This window comes from Chelon labrosus, assembly GCF_963514085.1.
Source record: "Chelon labrosus genome assembly, chromosome: 9".
In the NCBI taxonomy this organism is placed as follows: Eukaryota; Metazoa; Chordata; class Actinopteri; order Mugiliformes; family Mugilidae; genus Chelon; species Chelon labrosus.
In genome coordinates, this window is record NC_140359.1 from 28618735 (window position 1) to 28631976 (window position 13242).

At 43.1% G+C, this 13242-nt stretch overlaps 2 protein-coding genes across 2 annotated transcripts; both read right to left on the bottom strand.

Moving 5' to 3' along the window:
- Window positions 1–222: 222 nt before the first annotated feature.
- Window positions 223–1638, bottom strand: LOC311493608 (zinc-binding protein A33-like; the record flags this gene model as incomplete). The annotated part of the gene is made up of 1 exon (XM_084552342.1): window positions 223–1638. One exon carries the CDS (start codon window positions 1636–1638, stop codon window positions 223–225), a length of 1416 nt encoding a protein of 471 aa, XP_084408468.1.
- A 3177-nt stretch (window positions 1639–4815) lies between these two features.
- Window positions 4816–7090, bottom strand: LOC311492659 (sperm-associated microtubule inner protein 10-like; the record flags this gene model as incomplete). The annotated part of the gene is made up of 4 exons (XM_084550992.1): window positions 6791–7090; window positions 5219–5327; window positions 4969–5138; window positions 4816–4861 (listed from the first exon to the last, which is right to left on the bottom strand). Exons 1-4 carry the CDS (start codon window positions 6823–6825, stop codon window positions 4816–4818), a joined length of 360 nt encoding a protein of 119 aa, XP_084407118.1. The 5' UTR covers window positions 6826–7090.
- Between the last annotated feature and the right edge of the window lie 6152 nt (window positions 7091–13242).

The following is a 13242-nucleotide window of genomic DNA, read 5'->3' on the forward strand; positions in this document are numbered from 1 at the left end:
CATTTCAGACAGTTGGATTAACAGTTTCTGTGAGCCAAGAAAATAAATCAGTTCTGCTGTAGAATAAAAATAATTCATTTAAAATTACAACCTACCTTCAAGCAGAATGAAAAAGTCTTTCAGTGGAAACTATCACTGTTGTGTGATGATGACTTTACAGAGAAATGAACCTGGAATGATTGTCACAGAAAAACAAACATCTCTGAACATCACAGAGAAATCTCACTTTCTGATTTTGATATCAGAGGTTTTGGCAGAACCAGCTTCACCAATATAAAAATATGGGAAGAGTTTCTCAGTGAAAGTGTCTCTGTAAGTGTAGATGTGAGACATGTCTTCAGAGTTGTAGAAGGACACCTCCCCCCTGTCATAGTCCAGCTGGACTCTGATCCTCTGGAGACTCTTCTTCACTGTCACAGTCTGACCATCACCTTTAATGTATTTTCCACTGCGATGCAACAAACACCAGATTCCATATTCTGGTGATGCGAATCTTCGTCCCTTCCTGTCAACTGACTCTTTAACTAAACCAACAATCCAGTCAGGATGATCTCCCACCTCCACCTCCCAGCTGTGTTTCCCTGAGCTGAAGCCCTCAGAGCCAAATACATGCGTGTGGTATGTGTTTCTCTCTGGATTGTCAGGAAGCTGCTGCTTTGTGTCTCCATATCTCACACTGGTCAGATCATCAGACAGATAGAGCCAGGGGTTTGCAGTGTTTGGGTCCAGAATGACAGGACTGAAGTGGACCTTCTCCTCCATCTTCTCCCAGACTCTGAAGGACAGGTTGCCCAGGTGTTTGGCCACATCTATCAGTGCTCCTGAGACCAGCTGTGGATCTGACAGTGAGCACTGGGCTCTGGCTCTGGTCTGAGTGTCTTTATAACTGCTGAGGAATGGCACCTGGTGTTTCTGCAGCTCTTCTTCAACAGCAGAGATACTGTCTGACAGAGAGGAGATCTGCTCCTGAATCCTCTTCATCTCTCTGCTGACAGTCTTCTCCTTCTGCTCCTCTTCCTCCCTCAGAGCTGCCAGTCTGGACTCCTCTTCCTCTCTCAGGAACTGGTGGAGCTTGTTGAACTCTGCTCTGATCTGCCTCTCTGTGGACAGCAGCTGCTTCTTGGAGTGTTGAATCACCTCATTGTATGTTTTCTCCACTTGTTTGTATTTGTTCCTCTTGTCCTGCAGAGACTTTAAGTCAGATTTCAGCTGCTCCTTCAGGTCACTGACTGCTTGTTCTATAGGAACCACTTTGTGATTGTGGTGGAGAGAAAACTCACAGACAGGACACACAGCTCTCTGCTCATCCTCACAGAACAATTTAGGATCTTCTTTGTGTTTACTACAAACCACCATTAATGACTTCTCTTTGCCCTTTTCTGTCTCAGATGATCCAGATTTCTGTCTTCCAGCAAAGGAGTCAGCCAGTTCCTTCAGTGTAAAGTTCACCCAAGGATAATCTTTTGAGGATTTTCTTTTACAAATAGGACAGTTTTTGTTTTGAGCTTGTTCCCAGAATTTCTGCAGGCAGCTTGAACAGAAGTTGTGGTTGCAGCTCAGAGACACAGGATCTCTGAAAGTCTCTGAACACACATGGCAGCTCAGAAAACTTTCAAGAAGAGCAACTTTCTCAGCCATTTTCAAGTAGTTCTTAAAGAAGACACTCACCAAAGTTAATTGTCTTCAGCATGTCTCTGAGTTTCTTTCAGTCCTCCAAGTAAGTGTTGTTCAGTTCTAGATCTCACATCCTGTAACTGTGTCCTGGCTTCAGCGATGTCAGGATTGTCAATGATCTTCAAACTGTGCTCTCAAGTTCATCCCCAGCGTTAATTGGTTAATTATTAACGTCTATATAATTCTGCTTTTATTACTTTCAGATACAACATGTTGTGACTTGAAACCTTTGTAACCTGACTGAATGTCTCACTGGTTGGTGTCTGATTATGTCTCATCCACATCAATATATATACACATCTCTGTTTCATCCTTTTGGTTATTTCTACTTTATTTTATTCTTGTACAACAGTTTTAATGTGTAGATATTTAAAAAATATTATTTCATGTTTTATTACTTTATATTACTTCTTAGCAGGATCAATAAAATCTAATCTTTGGACTTGGAATGACAGCTTTTATTAGTCTGCACCTCCTCTTTAGTTTTTATGTACTTCCTGTGAGTGTTTTTTTTTCAACAACTCTCAGACATGAACTGTGCTTGAAGATACAACGAATAGAATTAGTTTTTACTCACTACTCCCTACAACCTCATACAGTAAATGTGTATAAAAGGAAAACTTTAAGAAGAATTGAAACAATACTTTTCACAATAAAATAATATTTAATTTTAAGGTCTTGTCTGATGTGCAGTGGTACGTTCCACAGTTTGGGAGCAGCAACAGAGAAAGCTCTGTCCCCTATGAGCTTCCGTTTAGACCTCGGTACTTCTAGGAGCAGCTGATCAGCTGACCTGAGACACCGAGCAGAAGTGAAAGGATGGAGAAGCTCAGAGATGTGAGGCGGGACGAGACCATTTAAAGATTTCAAGGCAAATAAAAGAATCTTAACCCATTCAGACCGGATCACGCATCTGTGCGTAGTTACCATTAAGACCGGCAAACGCGTCTGTGTCATTTTGAGCGTTGTCGTCTTTTTCGAGGCACATGGCCAATTATATGCACTGTGATTGGCTGAAATATTCTTGGGTGAGTGACAGAGATGCTTAGGGATTTTTTTTAAACTCATGTGACTAATAAAACGCTTTGTGATTGGTCGAAATAAGCCTAGTATGTTTTGGTCGAAATTTTTAAACACCGTGCTAGCGATCGGTCATGGCTGACTCAAGTGAAGGAAGTGATATTGACGAAGTAATTGAAAAAATAGATCTTTACTGATTTTCAAAATTTTCTAAATGTTTGGTGTTTATTGATTTTTAAAAAAAAATGCATTTGAAGATTATGCCCTAGCAAGTCAGTCAAGTTGAAAGCCAAAGAAGTAAGCTGTCAAATGCTTTTTATCTCATGTTTTTATCTGCTACAGAGCCTGAGAAATTAAGGTTTAAGTGTTGACATATTCTGAAAAACCTCAGGTTTTGAGAGGGGGTTTACAGAAGAGTGTTTAGGCCTAAATGGGTTAAAATGAACTCTAAAATCCACCGGCAGCCAGTGAAGGGAGGCCAGAATGGGAGTTATGTGCTCCCTCTTATGTCATCCAGTTAAGAGACGAGCAGCCGCATTCTGGACCAACTAGAGACATGTGAGGGACAACTGGCTGACCCCAAAATATAGTATGCTACAGTAATCCAGCCGAGATGTGATGAAGGCATGGACTACTGTCTGAAAGTGCTGATGTGTAAGGATGGGCTTAACCTTTGCCAATCGCCTAAGGTGAAAGAAGCTGGACTTAACCACTGCACCAATTTGTTGATCCAATTTAAAATCACTGTCCATCTTGAAGACCAGATTTGAGACGACTGGCTTTATATACAATGACAAGGGGCCCAAATCAACTGGTAGGGTTGGTAGGGTTGAAAATCAACCGCTTTGACTGCATTTGTTCTTCATGAGCTGTAACAGGAAACATCTTCTGCCAACATGTCAGAATGAATTAAAGCCACAATATGTTCTCTCCAGAAAATGGACCAAGCAGACTTTTTATCTGAGGATAAACTTTTAGTTCTCTTGTAGCCTATATGTCAACTCCTGAAGTTCATCTTTAAATAAGGGGTCTGCTTGGTTCCTTCACAGTGAGAGGATAAAGGCCTGAGCAGGGAAAGAGTCTGCTCATATTATGGCCCACAGGGAAGTGTCCTTTAAACCTTTTCTAAAGAATCTTCTCAGTAGATAAAGGATTTCCTAAACCCCTCTGCTTCCCCGGCTTTATCCCTGTTTGCTAGTTATAAGCCCCCACCACATTCTCTAAACCCCATCAGTCAACCAGATGACCTCCAACCTGCTGGTTCCCAGCCTCTTACTCTCTTTCCATCTCCAGTCCTTGTGTCAGTTAGCTCCCTGCCTTTCCTAGTGTCAGATAATGCTATAGCTATCAACTCTATCAACCAGTTGCACGTCCCAGTTCCTGAGTTGTCCAACCACCTGACTACTAGCTCCATGTCTACTCCAGCCTATGAGGCAGCCACCCTCTCACCTGCACCACAGGTGGTTTGAATGGGTCTGCTTGGTGTCCAGCCTGCTAGCTATGAGCCTCCCCACCATCCTGTTCCAGTTCCTGAGTCATATAGCAATCATCCTGATAGCCCTCAACCTGACTTATTTAACTCTCTGCATGATTCCACCTCGTCCAAATCCCAGGAGTCACCTTTCAGGTGAGCTAGACCTTCAGGACATCTCCCTCTAGGAAGCCAGGCTACCGACTTCCTCTGGGCTCCACATCTACCAGTGTCCTGGTGTTAGCCTCAGAGCCAGCTAGCTTCCAGACTGCTAGCCTCCAGCCTCTCTTCAGTCAGCTAGCTCAGTATCGTTGAGGAAGTTTCTTTCTTAGAGTGAACTCACAACATCAAGTGTCGTTCAGAGATGTTTATTGCAATAATCCTCACATATGCATGAAGGTGTCAAGCCTCCCAGAGATAGAAAGAACCTGAAAAAGAGTTGCATTCATCACTCAGTCAAGAGGACTGATGGAAACTGGTTCTCTGATTCTTCCTGGTTCCACATTTACAGAACAGAACCAGAACTTTTCTTTGTCTTTAAATTGTTGGAAACTTCACATAAAAACTATTATTGATGAGATTTGTCTTGAAGCTGAAACAACGTTAAACACGTGTTTGTGAAGTGTTTGTGGTGAAGGACTGATGTGTTCTCAGGTTTGGTAAAGCCGTCTGGTCGTCACCACAGAGCTGTTGTACCTGCAAGAAAACAGCAGCAAATGTTTGACTTGATTTTCATCAAATCATCAGAAATACCTTCATTTAGGTTTCTGAACGCAGCATCTGAGCTGAATGAGCTGCTTCACCTGGAGAAGTGGGAGGAGCGATGAGCTGTCAGTCCTGTCTGGCTGAGAGGAGCCGAGGAGGAGGAGGAGGAGCTCTGGGTGGAGCGCTGGCTGTGGCAGAGACGCTCCCGACCACAAAAACACAAAGACTCCTCCAGAGGAACCACAGGGATCCCCGCCAGAGCTGCGTTCTGAACCACACATTCACACACAGTCAGTCTGACTGCACAGTCTGCAGGGAGGTGCGTTTGTTTCCTCCACTGGCGCCTACCTTCATCAGCAGCCTCTGGTTCTTCATGTCCTGTTTCCATGGCATCACGTACAGTTTGGGGATCATGGGATGTCGGCCTGAGAACGTTGGGATGTGGGAGCAGGAACGTCTGGGAGAGAACGTGACAGTTAGTGTAGATTTCAGATTTCAAATATTATCAAGTAGTCCAACAACACTCTGATTATTTTCACCTCATCAACATTTTTTTCTTTATTATTTGGAATAAAACTAAATTATTTTCCATCACATCATGATTTATTCCCCAATTCTTTATTCTTATTTTATGGTTTTCGTCTCTTTTTGAGGATTTTAATTCCTCTTTATCCATCCGTGAGTCCAGAGGAATGTTGTGTTTAATAAAATAATAGTTTTTATTTCATCTGCTCTGACTAAACTTAGCATTTTATAAAAACTCAGCAGTAATTAATCAGTTAATAATGTGTGGTTCACCTTGTACTGATGCAGATTTATTTGGCTTCTGTGGTCACGTGACGACCTGACCATTCTGCTGCAGCCATCATTTATGTTTCTGTTGCCTAGCAGAGAAAGAAGTCCTGTGAACTTCTTTTAGTTCCAGGATTATTTGCAGTTCCACTAAACAAAGTGTGGTTAAATCAGAGGCTGCAGAATTCCAGCTGGAGAAAGAAACTTGATTTCTTCTCCAGACTGCTGCTGTTTGTGTTACGCTTTGCACGTTTGCTCTTATTATCTGCCAGTGTTAATGACAGCATGTTTAAAAAGACTTTGAGATCTACTCTTAAAGCAGAACCTCAGTCGTAGGAACGTGTCAAATGTTTGTGCTTTCATTAAGTCCTGGATTCAAAAGAGAAACACATCAATGTGAGAGTTTAAAGGTTTAATGAGGAGAATTCATGGTTGAAATGATCAAACACTCCTGCAGTGAAGTGCTCTACAGTTAACATGAATTCATGGGTTTAACTGCTCCTGTGTTGCAGCAGGATTTAGAGGCTTGTGAGGTGACGTTCACTGTGGCTCTATATCCTAATAATCTGGTTTCTCCACAGGCTGGGATCACCTGGAATCAAATGAGAGTTTGGATTCTCCTTGACAGAGAAGATGGCGAGCCAGCATCCATCAGACGCCACTGGACCAGATGGTCCCGTCCTTAACTCTCCATGGGTCCAGTTCTCCAGTGTGGTAGGACTGCTAAAGCCTCACTTCCTCCTCCTTGACTTTTTGTCAGACCTAAAAGCAGACTGAACTAAAAGTGACTGAATTTAGCTGAAGCTAAAAACGTTGAAGGGAAACTTGAGCGTTGTCACATTTTCAAGACATTTGGTCCCAACACACAAACTAAACTGGAATCATCTCTGAGCTTCATGTTTGACGTGTGAAGCTCAGCTGAAACGTCTTTATTGCTGCACTGAAGACTAATCCGTCCACTGACGTCAATTCATTGGAAGTAGAAAGGACCCTGTGTCTTCAGCTGCTCACTGTGTCTCTTCAAACACCTCCCACTCACTTAGATACTGGTTCAATACACTGAAGTCCTCTGAAGGAATCTGTAATGTGTCAGCTGTTTCCAGTGGAATAATCAGTAACTCTACTCACTCATGTCGCTCAGAGCTCCCTGCAGCGTCGGCCATGTTTGTTGACTGTCAGAGTTGCCGTAGAAACCTCCCCAGTGCATCATGGGGCTTGGGTAGGATTACAAGGACAGACCCTGGGAGTGAAGCTCTCAGCTGTTGGTCACAACTGGAGTCTCAGTTAGATTCTACGAGACACGACTGAAGATTTACAATAAATGCTCAGGTAGCAGCAGGCCAGTGACTTTCTCAGCATGTTACTGCATCTTATGACACAAAATGAACTCTTAGCTTGAAGAATATGTGGAATTGGCAAAGTACGGAGGCAGCTTTTAGCAAAGAAAACAGGTGAGGTGTGAAAAAACTACAGTTCCTCTAATGTCCACTAGAGGCTGGCTCCAGCAGTGAGTCAATCCCCATAGACCTCCATGTTAAAAACAGCAGAAATAAACATGTTTAGAGCCTGGTACTAAAACAGTTTTGGTCTCTACAGTTAATTTATCTTTGACCATGTTTGAATCAGCTGGGAGTTAGGTGGAGTCAGACAAGATGGAGACGACCAGAGACGCCACACTGAGCTTCAGAACATCAGGAAATATATATATCGCCCCCTGGTGGCTGGTTGCAGTACAGGACAGTTTCTGTAACATTAACCAGAAGCTGTGAGTGCATGAACGTTAAAAAGTCAAATAATGCAAGTTGAGATTCTACTTCAAGATATTTACTGATATGTTCTGTAGCAACATATTTACAAGTAGCCAAAAATGTAAATTTTCAACATTTCCTCCTTGTGTTAAGAGAAAAAAAAATAATATTGACAGTAAAACATTAATAGTTTCAGAGAAATTAAATGTCTAGGAGTCAGTGTTGTTGGTAGAAACTGACTGTTCTGTTACCATAGTTTTGTTTTATATAGTTTAGCAGGTTCATAATACCACCACTAGTGGGCGATGGTGTCTTAGTGAGACGCAGCAGGTGGAGAGAAGAAGTCACGTTCGATATCTGTTAGAAGTACGTTACCTAGGAAACAGTGAAGCTGTCTGTTTACATGAGCGAATAACCGTTTACATCTTATGCTATACGAAGCATCGTCGGTATTGTAATATTCCATGATGTTCCATGCTATGCTTTTATTCTGAAACTCCAGTACCGGAGTAGAATGTTACAAATGTATGTCCATGGTTACGGTTGCCGGAGTGATAAAAGAAATAAAGAGTAGCGGAGCTACAGACAGCTACAAAGTTACGGTGCTGGTATCCGGTTTGTCGTACAGGATAGATTATTAACAGTGTGAGTAGTCTATCGCAACATGGTGTCAGAGACTAGTCGCTAGACTACGGACCCGCCGCGTAAAAAAAAAAAAAAAAAAAAAAAAAAAGGAAGACGTGAAAAAGTGTCGGTGAAAGTGTGTCGCTGAAAAGAAAAAAACAACGGTAAGAAGAAATGGAAGCCTTCGGTGTTCCTACCCCCAAAATGGATTGGGACTCGACCAATTTACCGGATGGATGGCGGAGATTTCGACAACACGTCGAGCTCATGTTTACCGGACCACTTAAGGCAAAGTCAGAAGAGGAGAAATGCAGCTTTCTTCTGCTGTGGATCGGTGATAAAGGACGCGACATCAGCAACACTTGGACACTAACGGCTGACGAGGCGAAGACGTTAAAGACGTACTACGACAGATTCACGGAGTACCTCACCCCTAAAGCAAACCCCATCTTTGCCAGGTACAAGTTCCATGAGAAGACACAAGGAAGCAGTGAGTCTTTTGAACATTTTGTGACTGAACTGAAGTTGCTTGTGAAGGACTGTGGCTACGCAAACAGTGATGAAATGGTCAGGGACCGTATAGTGTTCGCCACCAACTCACCTAGAGTGCGAGAGAAGTTGCTTAGCAACGGACCGGAGCTGACGCTGGAGAAAGCAATAGACATAGCGCGCTCCCATGAACTATCACAAGCACAGTTAAAGGCTATGGCAAATGAATGTCAAGTGCATGCAGTCCACCACAAGATGGTAAAGCCAGGGGCCAGGAGAGGTGCTAGTAACAAGGCAAATGACTACCAGAAAACTCAGGAGAAAGCCTGTAGTATGTGCGGAGGAAACCACAACTACACAGCAGAGTGCCCTGCAAAAGGCAAGCAGTGTATGAAGTGCAAGAAGTTCAACCACTATGCAAGAGTGTGTAAAACAAAGCCTCAGACTCAGAATAGAGGAAGATACAAGAACGTTCACACTGTTGAAGAGGTCGATGAGGACTACGATTCTGAGCTGTATGTGGACACTGTTACTGCAGAGGAAGAGGATGAGGAAAGTGCATATACAGACATCGGACTGGGACCACAGAACCGACAGCTGAAGTTCAAGCTGGACACTGGAGCTCAAGCCAGCATAATCCCAGCCGCTGTCTTTGCCACGCTCATGCCCAAAACACAGTTAAAAGCCCCAGATCATAGGTTAACAGGCTATGGGGGACACTCACTTGAAGTGAAAGGCTACTGCAACATAGAAGGGAGGTATAAAGAGAGGTCAACCATCCAGAAGTTCTATGTAGTGAACTGTAATGGCCCCCCTATCCTAGGCTTCAGAGCATGTAAAGCGCTAGGGCTAATTAAAGTAATATATGCAGTGAGCAGTGACAAAGAGAGAACCACTCAGTCAGACAACATTTTTAGTGAGTATGCAGATGTTTTTAAAGGCATCGGCACATTCCCAGGTGAATGTAGTTTCACTATTGACCCAGAGGTAGCACCAGTGGTTTGTCCACCACGCAGAGTACCATTTGCACTAAAAGATCGTCTAAAAACAGAGTTAGACAACATGGAGAGAGAAGGCATAATCTGTAAAGTAACTGAGCCTACACAGTGGGTTAATGCCTTAGTAGTGTGTGAGAAACCAAAGACAGGCAAGCTTAGAATATGCCTGGACCCAAGACCCTTAAATAAGGCAATAATGAGGCCACACTACCCCCTACCCACACTTGAGGATGTAACATCCAAGTTAGCAGGGGCAAAGTTTTTCAGCATCTTAGATGCGAGATCAGGCTATTGGGCTATTAAGTTAAGCGAGGAGTCATCGCTACTCACCACATTTAACACTACATGCGGTAGATATCGCTTTCTCAGGCTACCCTTTGGCATTGTATCAGCCCAAGATGAGTTTCAGAGGCGAGTAGATGAGACATATGAAGGCCTTAGGGGCGTGGCTGGGATAGTTGATGACATCGTTGTTTTTGGAAAAACAAAGGAGGAACACGACCGCAACCTCAGAGCAATGCTCAGCAGGACCAGAGAGCGAGGAATGAGACTGAATCCCGAGAAGTGTCGCATCTGCGTTCCTGAAGTGAGCTACTTTGGACATAGGCTGACAGCAGACGGCCTAAGACCAGACCCACTTAAAGTGAAAGCAATCAGAGAGATGTCACCGCCCAAAAGTGAGGCAGAGTTGGACACTGTTCTTGGTATGGTGACTTACTTAGCTAGGTTTGCTCCCAATCTATCTGAGGTAACAGCACCACTAAGACAGCTACTGAAGGAGGACACAGAGTTCAAGTGGAACAATACACACGAGAGTGCATTCCAGCGGATGAAGGAGATCATCACAGCGGAGCCAGGGCCGGTGTTGGCCTACTTCGATCCTGAAAAAAAAGTGACACTGCAAGTAGATGCATCAAAAAATGGCCTGGGTGCAACCATCATGCAGGAAGGCAGGCCAGTTACATATGCATCAAAGCTGCTTAATAAGACAGAGCAGAATTACGCCCAAATAGAGAAGGAACTGTATGCAGTTTTATTTGGGTGTAGGAGGTTTCACGAGTACCTCTATGGGCGAAATGTAACTGTGGAGTCAGACCACAAACCACTGGAGTCCATACTCCGAAAACCACTAGCCCTTGCACCACCACGTTTACAGCGCATGATGCTGGCACTGCAGAAATACAGCATCACTCTCATCCACAAGCCGGGCAAGGAAATCCCGGTGGCCGACACATTGTCCAGGAAGTCCATGGATGATGAGGACAGCTCACTATCTGAAGCTATGGAGACTCAGATACACACAGTCATCAGTGCAGCACCTGTAAGCGCAGACAGGATGAACGACATCAGAACAGCAACTGCTCAAGACGAGCAACTGTCCACTCTCAAGCAGGTCATCTGGTCAGGCTGGCCGGAGACAAGAAAAAAGTGCCACCCACATGTCAGTGAGTATTGGAACCACCGTGATGAAATCACTGAGGCTGAGGGCATCCTTCTAAAAGGTGAGAAGATCATCATTCCACACAGCCTCAGACCTCACATGTTACGCTGCATACACACTGGACACTTTGGAGTGGAGAAAAGCAAGCACAGAGCACGGGACGTTATGTTTTGGCCAGGCATGAGTCAGCAGATAGAAGAAATGGTTAAACAATGTGACATCTGCCAAACACACCGCAGCGCCAACACAAAGGAGCCCATGCTCTCACATGAGATTCCAGAGAACCCGTGGGAGACTGTAGGAACAGACCTATTCTCATGGAACTCAGAGAACTATATAGTGATCTGTGACTACCTCAGCAGGTACTTTGAGGTAGAACGCCTAACACACATCACCACCAATGCTGTCATTCACAGAATGAAAGCAGTATTTGCAAGGCATGGCATCCCAAAAAAAGTGATTAGTGACAACGGGCCATGCTACCGCTCACATGAGTTTAAACAATTTGCAGACTCATGGGGATTCCAGCATGTCACCTCAAGCCCACATCATCCGCAGAGCAACGGCCTTGCAGAAAAGACTGTTCAGACTGCAAAGCGGATCTTCACCAAGGCCAAGGAGGACAAGAGAGACCCGTACCTCAGCCTGCTGGAGTATAGAAACACTCCAGTTGATGGACTCAAATCACCAGCTCAAATCCTGATGAGTCGCAGGCTACGCTCCATCCTGCCCAACACAACTCAACAACTACGACCTCAGGTAACCCCCCAGGACACTGTACGAGCAAGGAGAGAGAGCTGCCAACAGCGCCAAAAAGAGCACTACAGCAGATCTACAAAACCCTTATCACCACTACATGCCGGGGCACCCATCCGTTTCCAGCAAGGAGATGGCACATGGAAACCAGCAACAGTCATCCAACCAGCTGAAACACCACGTAGCTACCACATCAGAACTGGCGATGGACAGACTTTCAGGCGCAACCGACGTCATCTGATCAACAACAACACACCTGTCATACAGCAGCCAGAGATCAGTGAGGACGACGCTGGACGAGACACGGAAAATGAACAGCAACAACCTGTGTCTGTGAGTGAGCCAGATCACTCGGGGCCTTATCGTACCAGATACGGCCGTGTGATTAAGCCAAGGAAAGCCTTTGACTTATAAACTAACTTATTTGAAAAAAAAAAAAAAAATGTATGTCATGTTGCTGTGAAATTGAATATTGCATTTTGAATGAAAATTGAATTTGAATATGCATTTAAACGAAAATGAATGAATTTTTAACTTGTGTTTTGAAAAAAAAAATAAAAAATGTCCTTGAAAGAATAAGACACATTTATTTACAAATGTTCTATTGTGATGTTTAGGAACATTTACGTACTAAATAAACAGGAGAGTTTTAATCATTTTAAACTTAACTTATTAAACTTAAAAAAAAAAAAAAAAAAAAAATGTTTGCACTATGGAACACTTGAGATAGCAGCATAGGCTACTGTGTTATTTGATGTAGTCAAAGTATTTATTATATTTGTTATTTGTGACTTGCATATGCACAGCTTATTTTTTTTGTTGAAGGGAGATGTAATATTCCATGATGTTCCATGCTATGCTTTTATTCTGAAACTCCAGTACCGGAGTAGAATGTTACAAATGTATGTCCATGGTTACGGTTGCCGGAGTGATAAAAGAAATAAAGAGTAGCGGAGCTACAGACAGCTACAAAGTTACGGTGCTGGTATCCGGTTTGTCGTACAGGATAGATTATTAACAGTGTGAGTAGTCTATCGCAACAGGTATGTATTATTGTTGTATATTCTTATGTTTAATTACAGTTCTTTATTTGTCATTACAAAGGTTTTGTGAAGTTTTAAGAAAAAATGCTGATAACAATTTGATTTCAAGCGAGTCTCTCTTGATTTAATTTAACATACGCTACAGCGGGAGTTTACAGTAGCCTACAGTAAAAGATCGATAACATGTTGAGAATAAGAAAGTTATGGCTAACTAAAGTGATAGTTTAAAAACGATATATACACAATACAGATGTAAACATGAGTGAGTTAAAAAGTTTCAGTGATTTAATTAATGATAAAAACATGTTTATGGCGTATGTACAAGAGATTTACAGTAACCAATTTGTCTGTCTGTCTGTGCGTTCTCAGTTTCACCCTTTTTCAAGTCAATAAACCTGTGGATAAACGGATGACTGTCTCCAGAGTTTTGATGAGAAGAAGGCGTTTAACTTAATGCCAAGATATATTCAGTACATATATT